At 42.8% G+C, this 27,676-nt stretch overlaps 1 protein-coding gene across 3 annotated transcripts in view; it reads right to left on the bottom strand.

Moving 5' to 3' along the window:
* VIT (vitrin) overlaps window positions 1-27,168 on the bottom strand; it is a 116,898-nt gene extending 89,730 nt beyond the window's left edge. For all 3 annotated transcript variants that reach the window (XM_066266898.1, XM_066266895.1, XM_066266896.1), the window contains exons 1-2: window positions 26,948-27,168; window positions 6,623-6,692 (exon numbers count right to left, since the gene is read on the bottom strand). In XM_066266898.1, the coding sequence (XP_066122995.1) occupies window positions 6,623-6,674 (52 nt within the window). In that variant the 5' untranslated portion in view covers window positions 6,675-6,692; window positions 26,948-27,168. The remainder of the gene's footprint in view (window positions 1-6,622; window positions 6,693-26,947) is intronic.
* Window positions 27,169-27,676: the final 508 nt, after the last annotated feature.

Raw genomic sequence — 27,676 nt, 5'->3', positions numbered from 1 at the left:
GTGTGTGAGTGTCCTGGAGGTCTAATTTTTATAGTAGCCTCTGTGTCATTTCATGCTGCAAAGACCACATTTTCATTTTCTAGACAAAAAATAAATAATTAGAATCTTTGAATTAAACAAACAAACAAGTACTAAATAAATGTATAGGAAGAAAATGACACAAGGTAAGTAGATGGAGTAAAGGGAATTAGTAATAAATTTGGATATCCATTTTTGTGGAAAGCCAAACCCTGTCATGGGCCTGTGTGTCTGGCAAGTGTATCATTAGGACTATAAATGTTTCAGCACAACCACCCCATCGCTCGTGTTTGCTCACCCAAGACCCTCCGGGCTGAACACATGCAGAGCGGAGTTCAGTTTTACAGCCGTGGTTACTGAAGACATTCTTTTCAATGGTACACAGAGGCCATCCCTTTGTCTGCGGTTCTTGTTCATTTAAACTCCCCAGAGATCCTTAAGGGGGTGCTGGTCACTAAGCCTGCAGATTTGCTTGTGCCCTGGAGCACATCTTAGTTCCTCATCAGCAAGATACCTCCTGCTACATTGAAAGTGGTGAATTGTGTGTTGGACTTGAGTGAGAAAAAAAATCCGGCTTGTGTTCCTTTTCTTTAGGAAGCCAGTCAGAGCACTAAGATAGCTGATGCTCTCTTCAAAGTACAAAGTGAAATACAGATGTGAAAGCCAGGAGTTTATTCATCTGGCTACAGAGGCCATTAGTATCTAGAAACCCTGAGGAAATTATGTCTAAATATCAAAGTTCCAAGTCAATCATGATTTACCAACCCTGCAACAAAATGCTTCTCAATTTTTAAGAATTACGTGTTTCAGTTTTGAATAATATGAAAAGTTCTTACCTTTCCGTTAATAGTGCTTGAGATTTCAAAATGAACTAAATATTGAAATCTCTTTTTCCAATAAAAAAACATTCCCTTACTTTTCTCTCTTCCTCTCTAGTGTGGCCATCAGTACAGTACTTGTAGCCAACATTTGATTGTTTTGATTGTTGTAAAATTTAATTTAAATCATTTATAGATAGAGAAAATACAAACAAATTAGTTTGAAACAATGCTCCATCTCATTAAGGATAAAAAACATAAGCTAAAACAAAATGATGAGATATGTTCCCATAGCACATCGGTCAATATTGATTAAACACAGGATTGGACTTAATCCTCGCATGGATTTGGGGTAGAGGATCCTAGTGACTGCTGGTAGAGGCTGAGAAAGTAGAGTCATTCTAGAAACCCTTTGGTAATACATATCAATGGCTTTAAAGACATTTATAACCTTTGTCCTAGAATAAATACCCCCAGGAATATAGCCCAAGTTATAATCAGAGATGTAGACAAAGATTTATGGAAAAAAAAGAAATTGATTACAGCATTATTTCTAGTGGCAATCTGGAAATAATGAGATATTGGAAATGTTCCATCTATAGGGGAATCCTAAGCATTTGTTACAAATGGAAAGTAGACGATTAAAGGACCTGGGCATGCTCAGTTCTAACCTTAGGAATGATTCTGACAGAGTGAGAATATATGTAGAGAGAAATAATTGGAACAATATAACAAATGCTAATGATAAAATTATATTTTATATTTCTGTATTTTTCTTATTTTACAGTATATTTCTCATATATAGTCTATATTTTATGTAGAATATGTTTTTGTTTTTATAATTAGAAAAAGCCAACATAATTGTTTTTTAGTTTGGTCAGATTGAAATTATATAGACTTACAATAAGGAAAAATGCTTTCTGAAATCATCGACATAGTTAATAGGAATGTGTGTCCCAGTTTTCCTGTCTGTAATGAGTTATAATCAGAATCCATTTACTTCCAGGAAAACACATGAAGTGCTAGAACATTTAATCAATGATCAAATTGGTAAGCACTTACTGAATACTTACTATAGGTCTGCAACTTTTAAAGAAATGCCTAATTCTAACCTATAAACTTCTTGTTAGATCCCTTTAGAGCCCCTAAAGACATGAATTTAGGCGGTGTTGACAGGACTCTCTCCTTGCCCAAACTTTAGTCAGGCTCCTCTAAGTCCTGTTCTCAACCACGCTTGACCTTGGGCTTCAGTATCCGTCCTTGCTGGACCTACATTGCCCAGTTTTAGCAAGAATCCTGTTTAGAGAGAATCCTTCCCCCATGATGTCTGATCACCTTGGTCTGCCTATAGCAGACCAATTCTGTCAAGTTGCTTCAGCAAGAATGCTCCTACCCTTGATGTCTCCTCTTAGTAATTTCTGTTCACTGACCCCTGCAACCTCCTCCTTGGTTGTAAATCCCCACCTTCATTGTTATATTTGGAATTGAGCCGAGTTCTATACTGAGGTCTCTTTTTCCCAATTGCAATAGTTCCTGATTAAAATCTCTTTTTACCACTTTAACCACTGTCCAGTTCTGGTTCTTCTGGTTCTCTTTAACAGTCTCCACAATGCCTTCCAGGAAACTGATTTAAAAAGCAGATCATTTTAAAGAAGTTTAGATTTCCCCCAGGATTTCATTTGGGATTCTGTACTCAGTGAAACATCTAGCATCACATAAATCAGAGCTTCATAGCAAAGACAAGATGCCATTCTCTATAGTCCTATAAATCAGAAAATTATGCTTCAAATCATAGAGTACTAGTACTGGGAGGAACTTTGGAGGCCATCCCTTTATTTCATATAAAAGAACCCAAGGTCAAGGTGGATACCTTGGCAAAGCTGCAGTTCTTCAGAGACAGAAGTTGGAACCAGAACGCAAGACTGCTGGCCACAGTCTTGGCCTCCTCCTTTCCCTCACTCCTCCTAAACACAGTCATTGATCATCTGTGGTATGCCAACGACAAAGGGCGGTGTAGAAGTCTGCTATATTGTGAATCTTAACATATCTAAACAAACATGCTGGCTGTGATTTATATTAATTAAAAACTTAATTGACATTAATTCAGAGGGCTTTGGGGGATCATTAGATGGCTCTGTGTGATATTGGGATTTATAATGAATATAGATTTTGGTCTTCTGGTCACAGTTTCAAAAAAAAAAAAAAAAAAAAAACCTCAGAATTTCCAGAGTGATAAGAGCAATGGGAGCATCTTCTGTTGGAATGTTTGGTTTCTTGTTTTCAGTTTGTGAAATTGCTCCAGAGCATAAAAGTGAAATGGGTGTTATGTTATTGAGAATAAGCCTCTTTTAACCGTATCTAAGTCTGTGTTAATGAGATGACTTTTGGGGAATTCCCTAAAGAAGAGCGAGCTGGTTGCCAGGGGAACCAACTATGAATAAGGGGATTGGAACTTTCCCTTGATTTCCCGAGAGAGGAGAGGGGCTAGAGGTTGAATCAATCACCAGTGGTCAATGAGCTTAATCAATCGTGCCTATCTAATGAAGCCTCCATTTAAAAGAGAAAAAAAAAAGAAAGGATAGATGGGGTTTGGAGAGCTTCTATGTTAGGAAACCAGAGAAGGCTGCATGCCACTGAGCCAGGTCTAAACTCCGTGAGGACTGCGGCTCCTTTGGGACTTTGCCCTGTATATCTCTTCATCTGGCTGTTGATTCATATCTTTTAATATTCTTTGTCATAAAGCACTGATATAGTGAGCAAACAGATTCTGTGAGCCACTCTAGCAAATTATTTGAATCCAGAAAGGGGTTGTGGGAAGCATAGGTAGCAACCTGTTATGATTGGCATCTGAAGGTAGGGACAGTCTTGTGAGGGACTAAGCCCTAAACCTGGAACCTGATTCTGTTTCTAGGTAATAGTGTCAGAATTGAGTAGAATTGTAGGACACCCGGCTGGTGGTTTAGGGGAGGGGAGGGTGGCAGGGTGGGGTGGGGGAGATCTCACACTGAAATTGATTATTGGCTTGATAGGATTTCCAATCCACTTGTTTATGACTTAAATTGTTTTAATCTGGTTGTTTATGGCTAAGACAAAAGAATGTGTTTTTAATAGTAAAGTTGTTTTAATACAGGGTTGAAGTAAGTTGTGTCAGGGTTTCATCATCTTATCTGTTGTCACTGATAAGCAGTTAGCATCCCAGATGCTGAGGGGCCCGCTGGAGCTTATGGATGAGACCATGTGGAGAAGCCACTGTGGCAAGAGGACGTGTAGACTACAAATACTGAGAGTTTGTGGGGACTTCCCATGGGTGTAGGTGCGGGCAAGGAGGCACTGTGCTGACCTAAAGAGCTCTTGGAAGATCCTTGGGGCATTAGCTCCTGTCTTCGCAAGGGAACTCCTCATAGACAGTGGCAAATGCCACACGTCGGCCCCGTGAAGGCCATCCTGACCGTCATCACCAGCGCTGTCGTGCCCTAGAAACATGCTCTAGCCGCTCGGGACTCGTTGTTGTGTTGGCAGCTGCAGTCATTTCTCCTGAGTGCCTGCTCATAGAGAAGGATACCCCCGTCTGAATCTGAATTTGCTTCCTTTCAGCTCTCCTTGCCTGGCAAAATAGTGTAATCAATCCATCATTGCTTTGGAGCACGTTATTTCTTTATTGGCTCTTTGAGAGACATTATCCTGGATGCTGTTGGTTTGTGAAATTCCCGCCGTGAACCTCCGTTACATACTTGGCTGGCAAAGTCAAACTCAGTCTCTGATCATAATTTGCCACTCAGAGCAAAATAGGGGCAGAGTTGGACTCTGTATCTTAAAAACCCAGCATCCCTAAGGATAGGAACTTGTTTAATGCTATTTCTTGAGTGCCTGTCTGATGTGCTGAACGCTGGAAATGCAATAGTGAGCAAGACATGGCGTTCTGGGGGAGCCAGACCAGTGATGAGGTGACCGGCATGCAGCTCTGATCAGATTCAACACGAGTGCCAAGGAAGCTTACAGGAAGGGGGCCTGGGCAAGTGTGTGTGTGGGTATTCCTGAGGACCAGTGGGGTTTGTGCCGTTGGGGGTGAGCAGTCCAGGAAAAGGGGCAGCCCGTCACAGGCTTGGAGGTGAGCAATGTGACCCTTCCTAATTGTAGCACTAAGGAGGGATGAGGGAGACTTAAATGAATGGCCCTGGGCTGGGGACAAGCAGACAAATGGGAGAGACGCCAGGAAGGCGGGCATGCGAGGATGTTGAAAGGGAATTTGTGATAGGAGTCCCTTTCCTACTTTGATTTCTGCTTTCTGAATGAGCAGCCCTGAGGGGAAGGAGTTTTGCCGAAGGGCAGGCTGACAGGCTGGCACAAGAAGGGACAGTCAAGCCTTGGGGACTTGGTAGAGTGTGAAATGGCCTCAGGGTTTTTGTTTGTTTGTTTTACAGTAGCTAAATCTTCTTATTCCTAACTCCCCATATTCTGCCCTATTTTAGAAACTATTGACCAGTAGGTTAGCATAAAGGGGTGACAATCTCTCAGAAGGGCACGGAGGAAATGAAGGACCCTGTGCTTCCATGGTGGATAGTCCTTAGCAAGTCCTCTCTCATACTCTCAGTCCAGTGCTCCTGCCACATGCCAGAGCCTATGCCGCCTCTGTCCCTTCTGGTCCCCAACTCTCCCCTGCAGACTCTCTCTGCAGAGCTTGAACATTCTGACTATATTATGGGTTGAACTGTGCTCCCCCCCTCAATTCATATGTTGAAGTCCTAACCCTCATTACCTCAGAATGTGACCTCCTTTGGAAATAGGGTCATTGTAGATGCAATTACTTAAATTAAGACATAGTCATACTGATGTAGGTTGGGCCCTTAATCCAGTATGGCTGATGAGTATCATTATAAAAAGGGAAAATCTGGACCTACACAGAGATACACACACACACACACACACACACACACACACACACACACACACACACAAAGAATGCCATGTGCAAATGATGGCAGCGATTGGACTGATGCCAGGAAATGCCAAAGACTACCAGCAGACACCAGAAGTTAGGAGAGAGGTGGTACTTTGATTTCTGGCCTTCTGAGTCATGAGAGAATAGAATTCTGTTGTTCTAAGCCACCCCGTTTGTGGTATTTTGCAATGGCAGCCCTACCACACCAGTACAGAGGGTCTGAAAGCCATTTCTTGTAATGGTTTCACAGTGACCCAGCCACCTGACAAGTCCATAGCACGGTGGGGTCAGGATTAACAGACGCTTCCCTCGAGTTTACCGCTCAAGCCATCAGCACTTTTCTCTCTTCTGGTTGATTTGCTAATTCTAGACGGCCTGCCTGAAATTGCATTCTCTGGTGATGATGGGTAAATGCAAAGGGTTTTTTCTCTGAAGGTATGAGTTGCCAATGGTGCAAGTAGGGCCATTGTCAGTGGTACGGTTTTTTTGAGCAATTAAGAAATAAGATCTCTAAATTCCGAATTTGTCATTATACTCTATCTGAAGCATTTGTTAGTTGTTGAAGGATAACACACAGATATGTGTATGTATATATGTGTATATAATATGTAGAGACACTAATGTAATGGAGACACTTGCTGTGTATAAAATATATATATATACACACACATACATACTGAATTTGATCTACATTTAACATTCTCACTTCAACTTCTCTCCAAAAGCTTTATCATAAAAAGATACTCTGTGCTGTTTATATGCTCTGTTTAAACCTTTTCTTGGCAGGATTTTTGGACCTTAGGAAAATGTCAACAGTGTATCCAGATACACATATAAAAGCACTTACCAAGGAACATTTCAATAACAGATGCCTTCATAGTGAGGACAACAATCCCCATAAATATCCAAATGGCACCCTGGAGAGGAAGAAACAATAATATCATCATATTTCAGCCAAGAGTTCTAAACTGGATGCACGGAATGAGGGGTGGGGCTGCTTCATGTTGCATTGCCTTCTAGAGGTTTAGGATTGAAGCTGCAACTTCCCGTAAGAGCTCACGCAGCTGGTAGTGGCCAGTACGCTGGTACCCAGAGTCTCTTCTCATTTAGAAAACCCATTTTAGTCACCAGCCTTCTGTTCCTTAGAGATTTGGTCTTTACTTAGAAGGAAAGAGGACATAATTTGACAATTTCAAGAATGTATTGAACCAATCTTTACATTAGGACAAAAACCACGGTATTGAGAGAACATTTTTAGATTACAAATAATTTGTTCCATCATTCATTCAACAAATATTTATTAAATTTCTATTTATGGCCAGGTATTGTTAGGTAGGAGGTGATAAACATAGAATTAAACAATAATTCTTGCTCTTAAAAGACATAGGTTAATAGAAGTGGGAAAACATCGATCACTATAACATTAGAGAGTGTGCAGGCCATCAGTACGAAGGGGGAGTTTATACAACAGTGGTTCTCAAACTTTTCTGTATATTAGTATCATCTGGGAGTTTTAAAAGACTCTGATGCCCAGGCTTTACCTGAGACCAACTGAATCAGTATCTCTTAGGTATGGAGTCTAGGCATTAAGCTTTTAAAAAATTTCCCCAGGTTATTCCACTGTGCAGCCAACTTTGAAAACTATTGGTCTACAGCAAGGCTTCCAAAATCTTAATTTGCGTACGAATCATCCAGGATCTTCTTAAAATGCAGATTCTAATCTGGTAGGTCTGGGCAGTGCCAGAGATTCCCCCAAGAGGCCAGGAAACTTTAGAGGAAGGAGAGATATGTCAGCTCTGGGAATAAGAGAAAGCCTTGTAGAAGTGGCACCAATTGGGTTCACTTTGAAAGATGAACAGAGTTTGAATATACAGAAATCCAGGAGGAGAGGAAGTGGCCCAACTTGGGGAACAGCATGGATGGAAGCTCAGAGGTTGGAAAGCACAGTGAATACGAAGATTCTGATAATCAATAAGAGGCTCCCTGTTCTCTTAAGGTTGTAAGGAAACCTGCCAAGGTTTATTCATACCACCTTTAATTGAACATATACTGTGCACTCTGTATTGTCTCAACTCCTCACATAAGTCAAGGCTGTAGAGTTTATGACCCCCATTAAACATATGAGGAAACTAAGGCTTAGCAAGATAAAATGTCATACCCGTGATAGGCAGTGAGGAGGATTAGAATGGATTTGGGAGTAGGTGGGAAGGATGTGCCCTGAACATAGGCAGTAAGGGAGAACATTGTCCTTAGAGAATGTAAAGACTTAAAGTCAGTCTGATTTTTGTGGTCCTTATAAGGTGGCAATTCTAAACATCGTGATAGAGCATTCCTCCGTTCTGGTACAAATGGCTTCCATTCCATCCCCAGGTGCCACTGTGGTGTGGCGTCAAGCTGGCGTTCATAACCCTGCACTGGGCTCTGCGCAGTGGCATGCTGGTAAACCTGCCCCCTGGCGGGGGAAAGCCCTGACTTGCAGTGTTTGCCAGTTTCTGTGGCTGATTGTGAAGCCACTGAAGTGATACCACTAAATAGAGATTTGGAAAGAGATGAACACAACCTGGTCCGGGCTAGGTTTAGGGCAAGCTTATATCCAATATTTAGATAAAACACCATGCAGTCTCTTGACAAAAATAAACTATTAGCTGATCATTGAGGCTGTAATACAAGTACCTGATGTGATTAACTTAAAAGGTGAAAGGTTTTATTACAGTTAAATTAGGCAGCAAGAGCACTCCCAAACGAAACCGATCCCTTTGCTCATTTCCAACAATAGTTGCAATGTGTTATATTTCCCAACTAAGAAAGCTGACCACTGGTTAAGTAATAGGCAAATAATGATTTTTAGCCTCAAAATAGAAAGAAATAATATGTATAATCTATTTGGCAAATTGATGCTTAAATTTCCAGGTCATATTTTGAAAATCATGTGATAACAAATATAATTTTTTTAATCCTTTACTAATTTGAGATGTTCCAAAACAACTTACATGTTTCCAGGCCCAACACTTTAGTCTTCCTATGGGCTCAGTGCAGTGTGTCAGGCTGCCTTCTAGACCCACCCAACCAGCCCCATCAACGGGCTGTTACCATCCAGCGTTGCAGCCTTCCTTTAGGAGTCATCCTTGACTTCTTCCCTCATACCCCGCATCTTTTCATCAGCCAAGACTGTCGGCTCGACATTCTTGATATATCCAGGATCTGACCAGGTCTCATCATCTTGACCAGGCCACCTAGCCCAGGCCATGCCTACTCTCTCCTGGACCATTGCAGTTAGCCTCCTAACTAGGCTGTCTCTACAGTTCACCCAGCAGCCAGCATGGTCCTGTTCAAAGTCAATCAGTTCATGGCATTCTGCTGCTGGTCGAAACTATGCAGTGGTTCCCCACCTTACTCAGAATAAAAGCCAGAGTCTTTACAGGTGGCTCAGGACCCTACCTGGTTGGGTCACCACTAGCCCCTCAGACCTTATTTCCGCTGTTCTCCCCCATCACTTACTGAGCTCCAGGCACACCACCCCCTGGCTGTTTCTGGAGCACACCTCCCACCCCAGGGTCTCTGCACTTACTGTTCATCCTCTACCTGGGTGCTCCTCCCCCCGATAAAAACACGATTCTCTCTGTTCTTTCAAGTCTTTGATTAATTACATGTTATCTTCTCTTGAGACTTTCCTTAGCCACCCAACTTGAAGTTGGAACTCCTCTCCTCCACTATCCTCTTCCTGCTGCTTCTTTTCCCAAGACACTTACATCTATGACACACTCTATAGTTTGCCTAATCTGTTTTTTTTATTGTTTTTATTTTTCACTGGAATACAACCTCCATGAGGGCAAGGATTTTTCTTTTATTTTTTTATGTGCTAATTAAATATATGTTGAATCAATGAATGAGGACTCTCTTCTCTCCCTAGGAAATAACAAAAGGAAACAAAACAAAGAGAAGACAATCTTGTGAATACACTAAAAACTACTGAATTGTATACTTTGGAAGGTGTATTTAATGGTATGTGAATTACATTTCCATAAGTATTGTTTACTGGTAGTCAACAAACAAACCAAAAGGGAAGAGGGATTGCAGAGAGCAGTGCTCCCAGGTCTGTCCAAAACTTTAGAAGACACAATAGACCTGACCTTTATGTGCCGGATGGATGAATGAAAGGACAACAGGATTCCAAGAAGCATGCTATCCCCCCAAGGAGATATTACCCCGATGCTGACTCATCAGTAGTGGAACCTGACCAGAATCACTCTTGGTCTCTTGGAATCAGAATGTTTTGAGTCTTCCTTCTTATAACTTCATTTCCTCTTCTTGCTCAGTCCATTTATTCATACACTTAAAATGTAAATGTGCCTTTTAAAATGTGTGAAAAAAAAATTCAACCCCTCTCCTAACCATTCAAGAGGCTGAGACTGAGGACAGCCACCAGCACTGGTAAGCAGTTCCTGTAAGTGGTCCAGTGTCACAGAGCTGTGGGGCAATGTTGGGACCTTAATCTCTCATTATATAATTGCGCACAAATATAGGGTTCTAACAAAAACAGAACAATGGAGGTTTCCAAAAGAGTGTGTTACTGATTTATAAATTTATGGACTGTGCCGTGAGATGTAATTTGAGGAGTCCTGAACAAAGATCTGGTGAAACAAATGAAGCCTGATGGTGAAATGAAAACATACATTACGTAGAGCAGCCAGCCTATTAGACTGAAATCTCTTGTTGCCCAAAGCCAGAAAAGAGCAAGCTGGTAATAAACAACAACATGGCCTTATGTTTATATGGTTTTTCACAGTATTTTTCCTCTTAATTTTTTTATTGTGGTAAAATACACAAATATAAAATTTACTATTGTAACCGTTTTAAGCATACAGTTCAATGGTATTATATACATTCATAATGTGCTATCATCACCACCATCCATGTCCAGAACTCCTTTGCCTTATGAAGCCAAAGCTGTATGTCATTAAACAATAACTCCCCACTCTCCTGTTCCTCGCCCGGTTCCCCGCCCTGCTCCTGCCCCTGGCCACCACCGTACTGCTTCCTGTCTTTACAATTTTAACTAACCTAAAGAGTTTCTCATATAACTGGGGTCACATAGCATTTATCTTTTGTAACTGGCCTGTTTCTGATAGCATAAGATTTTCAAGGTTCATTCATATTGTAATATATGTCAGAATTTCTTTCTTTTTTAAGGCTGATTAACACTCCACTGTATGTATGTATATGCACCATTTTCTTTATTCGCGCATTGGTTGATTGTTCCTCAGTCAGTACACACTCAAACTGCTTCCAAGTTTTAATTACTGTGAATAATGCTGCTATGAACATGAGTGTGCAAATATCTCTTTGAGACCCCACTTGCCATTCTTTTGTGTGCATACCCAGAATTGTTAGATCATATGGTAATTCCATTTTAAATTTTTTGAGAAACTTCCGTAGCGTTTTTTAGAGTGGCTATTCAAGGCCGCTAACATTGCACGAGGGTTCCAATGTCTCTACATCCTCAGCAACATTTGTTATTTTCTGTTTCTTTTGATAGTAGGCATTCTAATGGGTATGAGGTGGTGTCTCATTCTAGTTTTGATTTGCATTTCCCTAATGATTAATGATGTTGAGCATTTTTCATGTGCTTGTTGGCCATTTTTATACCTTCTTTGGAGAAATGTCAATTCAAGTATCGATACTTTGTCTAGTTTTTAATCATCCTGTTTTACCCAGTTATCTATACATTCTGGGTATTAGTCCCTTATCAGATATAACAAATATGATTTGCAAATATTTTCTCCCATTCTAAGGTTTGCCTTTTTATTCTGTTGATAGTGTCTTTTACTTATTTATTTATTTTTTTGTGACAGAGACAGAGAGAAGGACAGATAGGGACAGACAGGAAAAGAGAGAAATGAGAAGCATCAATTCTTTATTGTGGTTCCTTAGTTATTCATTGGTTGCTTTCTTATATGTGCCTTGACTTGGGGGCTATCGCAGGGCAAGTGACCCTTGCTCAAGCCAGTGACCTTGGACTTTAAGCCAGCGACCATAGGGTCACGTCTATGATCCCACGCTCAAGCCAGTGACCCTGCACTCAAGCTGGTGAGCCTGTGCTCAAGCTGGCAACCTCAGGGTTTTGAACCTGGGTCTTCTGTATCCCAGTCCGACACTCTATCCACTGCGCCACCGCCTGGTTAGGTCATTATATAAGACTTTTTACCTCCTTGGTTAGGTTAATTACTAAGTGTTTTTTAATGTAAATGAAATTGTTTTTTAATTTCCTTTTTGCATTGTTTATTGTTAGTGTATAGAGAGGCAACTGAATTTTGTGTGTTAACTTTGTGTTCTGCTACTTTGCTGAATCCATTTATTAGTTCCAACAATTTTGTTATAAATCTTTAGGATTTTCGGTATATAAGATATCATTTGCAAACAGGATAATTTTAATTCCTCCTTTCTAGTTTGGTTGCCTTTTATTTCCTTTTCTTGACTAATTTCTATGGCTAGAACTTCCAGTACTATATTGAATACAAGTGGTGAAAACAGGTGGGCACATTTACCTTGTTCCTGATCTTAGAGGAAAAGCTTTCATTCTTTCACAATTGATATCATGTTGGCTGTGGATTTTTTATACCTTTTATTATATTGAGGTAGTTTCTTTCTATTCCTAGTTTGTTGAGTGTTCTTTTTTTAGTGATGTAAAGGTGTTGATTTTTTATCAAATGCTTTTTTTTTTTTGCATTAAGATGACCATGTATTTTTTTCTCTTTCATTCTATTAACATGGCATATTGCATTAATTGATTTTTGTATGTTCAACCATTCTTGCATTCCAGGAATAAATCTCACTTCATCATGGTGTATAATTTTAATATGCGGCTGAATTTAGCTTACGAATATTTTGTTGAGGGTTTTTGCATCGATGTCCAGATCAGGAAAGCTGCACTTGTCATTTCATGTAGTGTTTCTGTCTGGTTTGGTATCTGGGAAATGCTGACCCGTTCGATGAGTTAAGCAGTTCCCCATGTTTAGTTTTTCGGGAAAGCTTGAGAAGAATGGTGTCAGTTCTTTAAATGTTTGCTAGAACTCATCAGTGGAGCCAGCAGATCCAGGGCTTTTCTTTGTCTAGAGATTTTTGATTCCTGATTCAATCTCTTTACTACTCATAGGTCTATTTAGGTTTTTTATTTCTTCATGAATTCGTTTTGTTAGGTTTTATGTCTCTAGGAATTTGTTAATTTCAACTAGATTATCTAGTTTGTTGACATAAAACTGTTCATAGTACTCTCTTATAATTCCTTTTCATTCCATAGCAGTTTTTCTTCAGGGAAAGAAAACTAGGTAAGTGGTGATCAGAGATGGGAGTGAGTCTTACAGTTTTTGTTCTATTTAAATCTTCACTCTGTGCACATATGTTAATAAGCCAGAAATCTCTTGGGAAGATTTGCCACATACAGCCAATACTGATATCAAACGAGAAGCTACAGTATCTCCTAAACCACTCCTTGCTCCTTGCTTCCTTTGCTCCGGGTCACCCTTCTCTCTAGTTAGAAAGAATCAACTTCCTAATGCATAAGTCTGACTACACATCCATCCTCTCAGAATTCTTTTTCAGTGCCCCCTCATTCCCTACCGAATAAATCCCAAATTCCTTAATGAGGCATTAAAACTTCATGAAATGGTCCAACTTCCCTTTCAAACCACCTCACTGCAGTTCTCTTCTGTAACCCTTTCCTCTGACCCCAGCGTGCCCCAGGCTTCTGGTCTTGTCTCTACACCCTGCAAATCAGTGCCTTGGCTCCTACCCTTATTGTGGTTCTATCTGGAACACCTCACCCCTCCTCTTCTGCCTCTCACAGCCTATCCATCTCTCAGGGTTCATTGTGGGCCACTTCTTCTCTGTAAATCTTCTTAGTCACCTAAAGTCAAAACTCATCTTCATTCATACATTTGTTTAATCATTCAGAAAACAAATTTGCGTGTGTACTCTATGCTAGGCAGGCAGGAACAAGGTGCAGGTCCTATCCTCAAGTTGCTTTGGGTCTTTTAGAGGGAGACAGATGCACTCATCATAACTAACATTAATGGAAAGCACAGACTCAGTGTCAGTAATATATTAACTGATGTAATCTTTGCAACAACCTTACCAGGTAGGGGTTTTACTTGCTTTGATTTTAGAGGTAGGGAATTGGAGACATGCAGAGGTGAGGTATTTTGACCAAGGTTGCCTATAAGACTGGAAACGAAAGCAGCTGGAACTCACACCAGGAATTCAGAGTCCAGGGGCCCTGCATTTGCATTTTCCCCACTTACCAGAGCTGGTTCATACTAAGCCAGGCACTTCCCTCGTCTATATCTTGATTTAATTGGTCTGAGTTGGTATCAATATTGCTTTAAAGCTCCCAAGTGACTCCATTGTGCAGCCAGAGTTAGAACCTCTGCTGTAGAGGATGCAGCGATGGCAAAAAGGGGTAGATGGTCACATGGGCCTCGGTCATGGGGATTGGAAGAGGCTTGGATGAGTTTAACTGGCAGGTTGGGAAACAATGGTTTGTGAGGAAGGTACAGGACACAGGGGACAGAGCCACCCCAGGAAGTGGGAGCTGCTCTGCCAGGCTGGGAGGGGAACCGGACTGTTAGGAAAGAAGGGGACGTGTGGGCCTTGAGTATCACTCCTAAAGAATGTGGAATTGATCTTTAGGCTATGGGGAAACCTAGGCGGCTTAAAAATTATTTTTGCATTCATCATTTTTAATAAGCCCCCTAGAGGCTTACTTGAGCCACTCAGTTGCAGAAAATATGTCCTGGTGGACGTGTAGGATTTATATAATGCTGGTGTTTGTCTGATCTATGATGCTGCACGGGGGAGCACCTAGCAATACTCTTTGTCCACAAGGCAGAGAGAGGCGATATTCATCTGGAAACATTTAATAGTTACGAGAGGCTTGTGCTGTATTTCCAAAATGCCAGGAATCCCTTGAGGACAGACATCTCTGAACGGGGTGAGGCCCCAGCTGCAGCCTCGTTTTCCTCCTCTCTGCCTGATGGGAAGCCTCAGCTGCCTGTCAGTGGATGTGGGTTTATCTGGTGAAGGTGGAACCGGGGAGGCTGGTACTAGGAGGGGCCTCTGCCATGCGAAGGTGACCTCAATCTGCAGAGAAACCTTTATGTAGATCATATTTCTCCGGGCTGGGCCTGAAACATTGCATTTCCTGTTGCCATGACACCGATGGTCACTGTTATAATCCCCCAAGATTCTGTGAAGAAGAGAGTGAGCCAGAGAGGACAGTGGTTTTTTCTTTTTCTTTCCTTATTTTTCTTCTCTTTCTGGTTCCTGCCTTCCTTTTATCTTCAAGAAATGCCTTCAACAAAGTGCAAGCCAAGTAGTCAGGCAAGTCAAAAGGAAATTTTGCTTTTTCTCAGAATGTTGGCCCCCAAGGAGACACCAGGCTACGTGGAGATGTGCTCTGAGCGAGGCTGTACGGACCGGAGACTGCTGGCTGCCTACGCAGAGCACCTGCTTCCTCTCTTCCTTCTTTCTCATACAACCCCAGTAGGTAAGGGTACAGACACAGCCAGAGGCTCAGAAGCAGCGGGTTTATCCAAGGCTAAGCCGAGGTGGTTGTGTATAGATATTCCCCTTGCTGACGATTGCTTCGAGACCTCAGGCTGGAGCCCGTCAGCACAGGGCCTTCTCCAAGGGATTGTGACTAGTTCAAGGGTGGGTGTGTCCTGGGTTGTATCAGACTGAACAGAAAGATTTGACTCCATTGTTTTTCAGGGAGTAGATACCTCTCTTGTTGGAAATGATCAAGGGGGCAGGTTGCTCCAGGTCTGCTGATAGCCATCTGGTGACCATGAGACAAGTCAGTTAGGAAAACGCCAACGCTACAGGAGGCAGGCAGCTAGGAGAGGCACAGAGCAATGGAGCTGGAGCTCTGACTGTCTTGTGCTTGGAGGCGGAGCAGTGAAGTCACTCGCTTAAGGTCACATGCCCCAGATCTCTGTATTAATCTTGTGGCCTTTTTACTATATCAAAGTCCTCATGTGACTATTGTTACAAATTCCAAACGATTTCATAACTTATTATATAATATTATTATAAAATAGAAAGTCAACTCTTCATGTGTATAGTACTTTCCACTTTTAAAAGCCTGGTTGCATCTATGACTTTAATCTCACAGGACCCCGGAAGGGTCTCACATATTATGCTCCAATGCGAAGATAATACTCGTGGAAATGAAGTGACTAAGCCGGTCTCTGAATGATCTAGCAATGAAAGATAATGTAGGCCCATCGATCTCCTTTGAGATTTTGGAACTGGAACACTGAAAGTCTTGAAGACGGTGGGAGCCAAGCTGAGGGCTGCACGGGGCCCTGAATAGGACGGAGAAGACGAGGGCCAAGCGAGGCGTAGAAGAGGAAGCCCGTGCTCCCGGGAGAAGCAGAGAGAACAGATGCCTTATTTTCTGGCCACTTCCCCAGGTCCCATTTCCAGTCTGAAGGAGGTCCAGCCACACTTGGTCTCCTGTGCATGACATAGATGTTTCTGGGCCCTTCTACTCTAGCCAGTTTCTTTTCCGTGAAGCTTTGATTGAAATCCTTTTCATCTTGGTTGTTTTACTTAACTCCTGTTTCCCGGAGATGATTAGTAGTGAAATGAAAACACTTAAAATGGAAAGAGCACAGGAACACGTCTCACGGTCGCATCAAGGCAGGGGTCAGAGAAGCTGTGTCAAGCTCTGGAGCCGGGCTCTGGAATAAGGACCTCGTGTGCGGTGGCAACCACAGAGAAGGGGAAGCACAGCCTACACACCTGGAGAGCTCTGTGAGGAAAAGAGGGATTGTATGACCTTGAAACTTGGAAGAATGCCACTGTGGAGTTTCTGATGTATTTATGGTCACAGTTCATTACCAGGGCTGATCTTGTCCCCACCCCCAGGAAAGGTTTGGCAATGTTTGAAGACATTTTTGGTTGTTACAACTTGGGGTGGGGGACGCTATTGTCATCTAGTGGGTAGAGGCCAGGGACGCTGCTAAACATCCTACAATGCCCAGCCCAGCCCACAGAGCACAGACTACCCAGCACGACATGCCAAGACTGTCAGAATTGACCAACTCTGATTTAGACAATATTTAGTTTTTCAAGTATTAAAAAAAGGGACGCAATGCTGACTGATGTTCCAACCTGGGAATTTTCCACGATTAGTAGAGGTAAATTTTTTGATGACTAAAATGTGAACTACTCAAGATCCCTTTCTCCAGGATCACGTGTGATTGCTATATAGGGCCAGGGCAAACCCTAAAGAAAGATACTCAGTTCTGGGCTGTGGGGTGGGCCAGTGAAAGAGCTCACGCGAGAATTCAATGACAGAGACATGCCCGTGCCATTAGGCACGTTGGTCCATGTGGCAGGTTTCTACATGTCACAGAGCCTTTTTTGGTGTGTGTCTGTCAGACCATCAGTTTGTACTTCGTTAAGAACCTGACATATGGTAATGCTTACCACTTCCACAGGGCTTCAACCAATAGTGATTTCTAGTGGGGCTGCAAACAGTAATTACGTTTCTGAAGTGGTAGTTTAGATCTTATATTGCCGGTGGGGAAAAAAATACTAGTTTGCAGGCATGCCCCCAAATGAGCCCTAAAGAACTCCTTCCCAGAGTTATTTACCCTGGGTAATGGAAGGGGACACGGGGAGCAGTGGCCCCGGGGGCAGGGCTGTGGGCCTTGGTAAGGACGGGCCTGGCCACGACCGCCCCTCGGTGACTCAGGAGGCTTCCATCTGTGACTCTGTGTGCACGGATCCAGAGTTTCTCATGAAGCTTTGGCGGATGAGTCTCTCTGCTGAGAAGCTTCTTCACCTGATGTATTTGACACCAAATTAGCCCCGCCCCCTCCCAGTGAGTTTTGTCCCTGGGACACTGAGGCCTGTGGTTGCCACGGGGCATCCACTGTGAATTCAGGTCAGTCCACCTGTGCTTCCCAGAGCCTGGCCTGGCCTGGCGTTCTGTTCTCTTCGGTCTGCCCTCAATTCTGAGGCACGGAAAAACATGTTTTCCGCATCCGGCAGGGCCCCCCAGCCGAGGTAGGAAGGAGGATGAGGGTGTGCCTGTGAAGTCCATGGCATCTTCCTGTCTGCCTCTTGGTAACTGCGGCTTTGCCTCGGACCACAGGGTTCCGGGCGCTCCCATTCCGCCGAGAGGCAGGCGTGGGGCTGCTGGTCAGAGTGCATTCTTGGATCCCAGCAACCATGGGGGGAACACAGGGCACAGAGGAGGGCAGTGATCGTGGCTGAGCAACCGGGGACAAAGGAGGATTAAGTTCCCAAAGGTGGTGGGGACCGGCAGAAGGAGAGTCATATCCAAACAGGAGCCCCAGTTCTTCAAAGAGCCCGCCCTCCAGGGACCCTCTCTGGCCCATCACCAGCCCTGGCGGAGCCTGCAAGCTCTCTTCCAGGGCCCTCCTGCCAATTTTACCAGCTGTCTAGTGGCCTGTTACACGGGGTGGGATTGGTACCTTTGTTCTTCTTCATGGAAAGTTTTCGAAGTTTAGAGTCCACTCCAATAATACCTCTCGTTTACTGAGTGCTTACAATACGCTACACACTCCACATAGGTGACTTTAAGTATTGTGGTGATCCTGTCAGATAAGTACTCTTACACCCATTTTTCAGAGTAGGAAATTGAGACTTAGGGAACCTTACCCAGCTGTCCAAGGTTACAGAATGAGTATGTAGAAGAACAGAATCCCATCCCAGGCCTTGAACGTTTAACCCCACACAGTACCCCCAACTGACCACTCTGCTGAAGGTTCCCCCTGCCTTCTCCCTGATCCATATATCCTAGGCTTTTTGAAATACTCTGTTGACATAGTTAAGACACACACTGTAAAAGTACATACATTGTATATAATAAAGTTGTCTTAGTTCTAAGGTCAAGAGATTGAGCTACATTTGGGCCTGAACTCACAGCTTTCTCTCTCTCTCAAGTGTTATTTATGGTAAAGTGATGCATCAGGCATATTTTTAAGTTTAACCAGGCATAACACACCCATCTAAATAGGCATTTAAGTGTATTATAATTGACTGTGTCATGGGTTGTTAAATGGGATGATTCTTTGTCTCAGCTTCAGCTGCTGAGATGAAGTGCCAACTACTTCCATGTTCCAAAGTGGTCCTGAGGCTCTTGTCACTACTGCCTGAAGTGCATGGGGGGGAGGGGGGAGTGTGTGGGAAACACCAACAGCTTTTCCTGAAGCTGTTCCTGTTCTCTGGTCTCCAGCTGCCCTCTCGGCTTCTGTAACCTCTGGTGCATTCTGGCAGTCAGCCGAAGACCGCGGTTCTTGGTTACCTCCTTTGGAAGTCCAGCTTGGATGCCCAGCAGCCCCATTTGAAATTACTGAGAGGTAGTGTCCTTTGGGATTGGGGCAGAGTGGACTGGCTTCTGAATCATGATTAAGACATCTACAGGAGAGGGAGTAACTTGTGGCAAATGAGACTACCTGTGTGAGAGTCAGCCTGGAGTGGCATTAGGTCTCTCCCAACCGGTTGTATGTGGAGGGTCAAGGAGCCCATAGCAGAGAGCAGCCGGAGTTAGGTCAACAGACACTCAGGGACTGAGGGGGGCACTGTAAACACCCAGCCGGAGCAGATTCATCTGTATCAGCATCCGGAGAATGTGGGTGACGGGCTCCCATCAAACTGGGGAGTGCTCCCTAGGAATAAGAAATCCCTACCACGCCCACTGAACCTTAATGCCAGCGCACAACAGTAGCAACTGGAAGGCCCTCTTGTCACCTTCCCCTTTCCTCTCTGCACCCACTTGAGCTCTGGACATGAAGAGACGCTCATTTGCAGCCAAGGCGAGGACGGGTAAAGGCACAGAGCTGAGAAGGAGAGAATCCAGTCATTCCCCCTTCCCATTGCAGAAAGCAAGCCTGGAGGTGGAGGAGGTTACTTTACACTGTGAAGTTTTTAGTATTTCCTAAGTAACCTAAGTATTATTCCTATAGTAATGGCAACTGCGATTGTCTGGAGATGTAATATAAACAGGTCTTTTTAAAGACTTGGAGTGTGATCTGCAGTATTATTAAGGGGCCTATGCAGATTTCCCGTGGGCAGAGGCAAGAATTGCCCATAGAAAATGTGTGAGTGGGCAGCCAGGGACAGCTGGGGGAAATGGAAGAGCATTAGGATGGCACCCTCTGTCTGCTTGTCCAGAGGACGCCCTGGATCTCCCCTCTTTCCTGCTCCCTCAGTCTGCTCCAGAAACATTGGCCTCTCAATCACGGTCCTACCTCAGGGCCTTTGCATTTGCTCTTCCCTCAGCCTGAATGCTCTTTCCCAAGTGTCCACATAGGTTGCTCCCTGCCTTCTTTAACCTCTTCCTCTGTTTCAATGTCCTTTTGTCAGACACTGACCTGACCATGCAATGTAAAGCATCACCACACTTGCTGCTCCATCCAACCCCCTTATTCTACTGTCTTAACATTTGTCATAGCCTAGACCACTGCCAGACCTCTGACATGTATTTGTTTATTGTGTGCCCACAGATTGGCAGCTCCGGGAGAATGGAGACTATTTTGTTTGCTCCTCTTCCCAAACACATAGAATTATGCATGGCACATGGCCGTGGCCCCATAAACACTGCTGTATTTGAATGTTGTCTTCTGTATCTGAATGAATTATTGCTGCTGTAATTGAACATTGTCTCTGCTTCCTTAAATTCCTTTTAGCTTCAGGAGTAAGGATTTGCTCACTATATTATACAAGAAAGCCAGTCTGGGCAAGTTGACTTGCACTTTTATATCCAAAGCATGTTTTCTCTGTCTGGGACACGGCACCCAGAGGAGGGAATGCACTCAGCACGGAGACACCATGACCTCTTCCCTTGGAAACTATACATTGGGTTCCCCTAAAGGAATAGATTTTTTTTTCTTTGTGAGAAGAAGGAATGCAGAAACAGTTTCATCTCACTGTAGCCTGAAGGGTGATTTTTTATGAATTTTTACCACATGTCCACACAAAAACATTTGCCTTTCTTTCCTCGAGGGAAAGAATTTGAGAAATGTCTACTGGAGTTTTGTCAATGTAGAGACCCTTATCAGGAAGAACTTTTTTTTTTTTAAAGTAATCTGAGTCATAGGGAAGTAAGATTCTTCCTGTGACTAGTAGAGAACTTTACCGTAGTGAAAGTCAAAGGCATCTTTTGGGGACCTGTTACTCAAAGGGCTTGATAATGACCTACTCCTTGGCTTTCTTCCTGAGAGTCATGTCTTCTCAACACACCTGAGAAACGGTTCTTAAATCAGGAGATGATCCAACCATGCCTGGGTACCCCCTCGTCCTCTCAGCATCCCTTCTCCTGTGAGCTCCTTGCCTTCTCTCCTCTCCATCATTATTAGTGCATGTCTATACTTGGGAGAAAGAATTGGTTTTTGTTAATTTTTTATGAAACTTGACTTAGCTAGAAAGCAATGTTTTCAGGGATGGCAAAGATTAATTTGAGGCAGTAATAGAAAAACCAGGACTGTGTAATCATTGCCTGATTTGTTAAGAGTGTAAGCTCTGGAACTAGACTGCTTGGGTTTGAAGTTGAGCTCCATCACTTACTAGCTGTGTCACCTCAGACAATTTCCTTAACTCCTCAGGGCCTCAGTTTTCTCATCTGTGTAATGGGGATAGTAACAACCCACCCCACATGGTTGCTGTTAGGATGAAAGAATATGTATAAATAATATGTATAAAGGTAAGAATAGCTGTAGGTGGTTTTTCTGTTTTTTTTGTTTTTGTTTTTGTTTTTGACAGAGACAGGGAGTCAGAGAGAGGGACAGACAGACAATAAGGGAGAGAGATGAGAAGCATCACTTTTTCGTTGCAGCACTTTAGTTGTTCATTGATAGCTTTCTTATATGTGCCTTGACTGTGGGGCTACAGCAGACCGAGTGACCCCTTGCTCAAGCCAGTGACCTTGGGCCCAAGCTGGTGAGCTTTGCTCAAACCAGATGAACCCATGCTCAAACTGGTGACCTCGGGGTCTCAAACCTGGGTTCTCCACATCCCAGTCCAATGCTCTATCCACTGTACCACCACCTGGTCAGGCTAGCTGTAGGTGTTAAGCAATTATTACTGTTGTTGGGGTAGTGATTAATCATGATTACCATCATCATCACCCATACTTTTGAAAAACATAGTCATTTGAATTCTAGTTGAGGGCTTAACAGAGGTAAAGCAACTGTTTGAACCACTCTCTACAAGATGCTGTCCAGGGTTAGCCATGCTTGATTTTTGGACTTCTAGAAGAAGGAACTACATTGGTTTGTGACAACCATTGAGTTAAAGTCTTCTAGGAACCCAGAAAGGAAGCAATTTTGTAGTTTTCTTCCTTCCTTCTCTGCTCTGAAATTTATAAGGATCTTGAGCCCATTGCCATGAAAATCTTCTAGGTGGTTGTAGGACATCTGGACCAATTGAATGGCTAAGGAATGATATCCCGCATTCTTAAAAAGAATTAAGGAAAGCAAACATCTAGTGAAGTAATATGAAGCAGAAATGGGCTAAACATTTCTTTTTAAATGTTAAGACCAGAATAAAAAACAAAACATTAAAATATCTTCTAAACTGAATCAAAACACAGCTAATACACTATGTATTTGTTTTGTTCCAAGGCTCGGGCTTGTGGATTTGACTCAGGAAAGGATTTCAGTGCCATCATCTCAGCTCACCTTTCTCCAACAGGACACAAGCCCCGGATTGCGGCAGTGGATTCCAGCCGACTCACATCTGCTGCGTGGGGGATTTACCTTTTGCAGGTTACCATACGACATGCAGCTTTCATAAGTCTCAGCTCAGAGCATCGCCTGGTGCCTGCTTTGTGCACCTGGCAGTCCCAAGCATTTCAGAGCAGCAGTCTCTAGGGATGTCTTTAAGATTTGCAGTCTGTTGAAACAGAGACCTTTTCTAGTTGATTAGAAGCAAACTCTAAATCCTGTATCCACAACTGTTTGTTTTACAAATGTGGTAACCATAGGAAAATGCAATCAACAAAACCGAAATAGTCTTTGCTCCATGGTGAACATGTGCTCTGGGGATGTTTTGGATTTTGGTCCTTCTCCTCCTGGTCTGTAGACAGGAACTCACTGAGGTCTCAGATTAACTTAAATTTTTTTGTGTTTATCTATCTATTTTTAAAATTCAGATTGTGTTCTTCAGCTCCATAATTTCCATTTGGCTCTTTTTTTTATGTTGTCTCTTTGTTGAACTCATTATGTCCTTGTATTGTTTTCCCGATTTCATGAAATTGTTTATCTGTGTTCTCTTGTTGCACCCTGTGCATCTTTAGAGCAATTGCTTTGAATTCTTTGTCAGACAGTTCATGTATCTCCATTTCTTAGGGGTCAGCTACTGGAGGTTTACTGCTCTTCTGCGTGTCATGTTTCCCTGATTCCTCGTGATCCCTGTAGCCTTGCAGGGTAGACACTTACACATTTGAAGAAGCAGTCACCTCTTCCAGATGCTGCAGAGTGACTGGTCAGGAAAGGCCTTCACCTGTGGGTCGAGTCACGCTGGGGTATGTCGTGATCCTGGGTCTAGTGGTGCAGGGCACCAAGTGTGGGGCCTTGTGGCTTTGGGTGCAGAAAGACACGCTGTCTAGACAGCTCAGGGTGTGGGGGTCCCCATCGCCAACTGCATAGTACTTAGTAAGCACTGTGGGGGATCTGCCCTGGCTCAAAGGGCTGCTGGGGTCCACAGTGATGCTTCAAGGCCCAGCAGCTAGGGACAAGGGCAGGCAGCACTGATGGCCAGAGCTGGTGGTGTGCCTGCACTCTGTTGCATGGCCAGCAGTCGATGCCTGTGTCGTGTAGCGGCAGGCGTCAGTTGCAGACACATATATAGTGGGGAAAGCCAGGACCAGCAGCAAGGGCCAAGGCTACATGCTGGTGCACTAGGAGCTTTGGGGCCCTTGCCTGTCAGGTGTACTCCTCCGGCTTCAGGGTCTCACCACAGGCTGTGCACATCTCCATAATTTGTTGAGAGTTAAGCCAGTGGGGTGCATGGGCACAGCTGGAGTAGCTCTTTGTGTGCCGGTGATCCCAGCGGTACAGGCTGTGACAGGTGTCTGGGCCAGATCTTAGCCAGCAGTGGCTGTGGAGACCCTAGCTGTTGGGGTTACTGCTGCGGTTTAATTAAAAAATTTAAATCGGCACTAGGACAAAGCCATTTCTGAAGCTCAGCCTAAATTTACCCTGGTCTATTTGTCCTTTTTGCCCCGTTCTCTGCACTTGTACAAGGTGCCCCTTGCGCGAGGACCTTTCACACCTGTAAAAAGATTTCCTTTGCACTTTTCTCATTCACGTTATGTGTGTTCAGGGGGCCAGGAATTCCACCCCCTGCTGCAAACCACAGAGAAACACAATTTTAGACAGCGAGAGGGGGACCCCTGGGATTTCTCATACTACAGACATCACCGGTGTTGCTTTTCTTGTTTATCATTTGCTGATTGATCGTTTAGCTCAGACCCTCTGAATGAAGAGATAGCTATACAGTTCTAATAACCATATGAATATCACATAATTCCACCATTCTATTTGCTCACCATATCCATTGAGTTAATGTCTAAAAGTTTAAAGAGGATTACAGTTGCTTTTCTTCACAGCTAGCCTGGTTTCTTCATTCTAGTCACAGATAATACAGACAATATTTGCTAACATTTGGGTGCTGATGGTGTGCCAAGCACTGATCAAAGCTTTCTGCCACAATCCTATAGGGAGGCACTAATAAGAGACCCTTTTTAGAGATGAGAAAACTGAGGCTCAGAAAGTTTAAGTAACTTGCCAAAGTTAATACAGTTAAGAAGTGGCAGAGCCTCCTGCCTGACAAACTCCCACGGGTTCTAGAGCACAGGAAGGCCACTTGGCCTTGGCCTTGCCTAGAAGGACTTACTTTTAGCTATTTGACATTTTCTTCACACGATATGTTATAGGCAATCACAGTAGCACAACAGAGTACTGAAAGAATTCTGTCATACAATTTGGACCACACTGTTTCATTTTTGTATATGTTAAAGTCTTTAGTTAGGTAAACATAAACATTTTAAATATGCCATAGTTCTGAAACCCCACTTTGATATTTTTTCATTTTGCATCAGAGTCTCAACAATAAAATTGGCCTGGCCACATCGAGATCGGAGAGGTCTCAATGCACAGCATCATAGGATTAGGAGGGAAACTTAGAGGCTCTCTTGTCCAAATTTTTCGTTTCATACTCAAGGAAATGGAGACACAGAGACACACAGCGAGAGTGCCCTTCTATGGGAAGAGAAACCGGTGTGCGTCTGTCCTGCACCCACTGCTGTGCATACCAAGCTCATGTTTCTAAACAAGCAAGAAGAGAAGTGACACATTGGGTACAAGTAGTAGGAACATTGTGGAGTGCAGGGAGCATTGATTTTAAAGCCAGTGGTTCCTTTCAATGTAATCTTTTTTTTGAATATGTGCAGAAAAAGGTTACATTTCTATAGAACTTTTTACATTTCAAAATCTATTTGGAACCGAGAATCATTATTGAGCCTCATGACCACTGTGGGACAGGGTGTGTGCAGGCTTTGCTTCTTCTGTTTTTCAAGTGGGGAAACAAGTGTCAAGAAATGTTCCACACCTTCCCCAAGGTAGCACAGCTAGGTAGCGGCCGAGCTGTTACTGAAATTTAGGACCCCTGGCTTGAGACATTGCACTGAACCACACTGTTCTCCTGTATACGTTATGTCTCGCGGGAATTACAGATGAGAACAGCACAAGTATTTTTGCTCTCCTGATGCTGTTCATAAACCATTTTCAAACCCAGTGTATTTTCTCTGAAAGAAACTATTCTTCATGTGTTCAGTAACTTAGGAGAAAAGATAATTAGACCCAACTGTAGTCACGAGGCAAACCCTATTTCAGGATTGACATTTAGCATTTTAAGGTGTTTCCTTTCGGTGGTGAGGTGTAAGATATATTTAAATGAAGCTTAGTCTGGGAAACCATCACATTGCAATTAAAAATGCAGCCCTTGTAGCCTTGCAATTCTTTGTCTAAAGCCCTTCAGCCAAAGAGGGTATTTTAATTCAATAAATAAAAGACAGGCACTTGCAGCTTTCCTACCAGCGCGTAGCTACCACTTGCAGCTGACAAACTCGACAGAGAAAATACACAAGTAGCATCTGATCTTGCCTTGCTGCAGGGTGTTTTCATTTTTCCAGAGACTGAGGGAAAAACAACCTAGGAACTTCACCGCCAAGACTTCCAAATTTGTTGCAACACAACGTAATGGCAAAATGCTATTTTCTTAGCACTCACATTTTTAAATAACCACCATGGCCAGGGATGCCTGGTTTAACTTTTGCAATAAACCCAAAGAAAAATCTTAAATTCCACTCTCAATCTGGAGATGACAAAGATGTCATGGGTTGTTTGGAGCAAATCATCGAGTCTAATAATTCAATCTTATCCTTTCTGTTTAATCTGTGCTTGAGGCATTTATTTCATGCTTATATTGGTTTGACACTAATCATGCTTAAAAGAGGTTTTGTATTCTGTTTTACTGTGCAAAGTTGTGCTATAATAGTAGACTTAGCTATGCCAGCTTTTTCCCGGGCTTATCAGTGAAAACACATTCCGCCTGAGAAAATACTTCCAGTGTAAACAAGACACAGAATTGCACATCTAGCCACATTCCACTGAGATCTGACTAGAGAAAAGCATACATCCACATTAAACAGTTTCTTTTAATTTAGCATCAACATACCCATTTCTCATACTGCTTTTTTATGCATTATTATAAGCAATTTGTTACATTGCTATTGTATTCCACATAGGAAGCAAGACATAGAAAGCCTCACATGTACTTCCAAGTTCTATACAAATGTCATACTTTTCAACTTACTTTAACTATAATTAAGTTGGCTTAAAGATACAGTGAAAATCTTGTTCTAATCTTAGTACAATTTATTTGTAGTTGACAAACCTAATATCAGTTGTCAACTACCATCCCCTCCCATCTCAATTTTCTTGAGACTGAAATTTGTACAGACTGATTATTTGGTCAAGGTATGTATGGTAATTTCTTAATGACAAATACATTTAAATGTTTATAAGAATAAGAATGGAAAGCAAACTAGCTACAGAACTTAATAATTCATCAGACATACCTTGTTTGAAGGAAGCAATTTTTTTTCAAGAATTTTTCCACCACACAGAAGGGATATCCTTTTTTCCTTAAGCTTTTCTGCATCACAAATCCCATCCAAATTATTCTAAAGAAACAACAAGCGGTCCAAACACCTTTTCTTCTCAGAGGAGCTAATCAAACATTCTCATCAACCTCTGAGCACTTTGAAAAGCACATTTTACACCACACACACACACACACACACACACACTGCTGCTCACACTGGTTTTAGTGCTGAATTAGGCGGTCCTCTTTCAAATTTCCACTCCCACTTGCTTTTTCAGGTTGTGTGTGGGAGGTGGGGGGTGGGGGGTGGATAAGGATTTCTAAATATTCTTGTCTAGCCCAAAGCACACATTTTCAGTAAGCAAATTCTACAATTAGAAATTCTAAAAAGTAGACAGAAGCACTTAGATAAAGTGAAAATAAATCATTTAAAGACGAGCAGGGCAATTCAATTTTCTCTTTCTTTTTCAAAGGCTAGTAAACAGCTGGTTTAAGCTGCATAAGGGCAACTGCAAACACCACCAAACCGAGGCTACTAGCCTCTTCTTTTTGGAGTGAAAACGCTTACTTTTCCTAATGTCAGAGCTATTTTTTTTGGTTTAGTTCGCTTCAGTCCTTTCTGCATTTTGGCAAGCTTACTGAAGTGACTGTCATCTTTGCTGCTGGTAACAGGACTCAAGATAATAACAGTGGGAAGCGAAAC

This window comes from Saccopteryx bilineata, chromosome 3 (genome assembly GCF_036850765.1).
Source record: "Saccopteryx bilineata isolate mSacBil1 chromosome 3, mSacBil1_pri_phased_curated, whole genome shotgun sequence".
Classification (NCBI taxonomy): Eukaryota; Metazoa; Chordata; class Mammalia; order Chiroptera; family Emballonuridae; genus Saccopteryx; species Saccopteryx bilineata.
The sequence above is the reverse complement of the archived record's forward strand: the minus strand, read 5'-3'. Positions and strand labels throughout refer to the sequence as shown.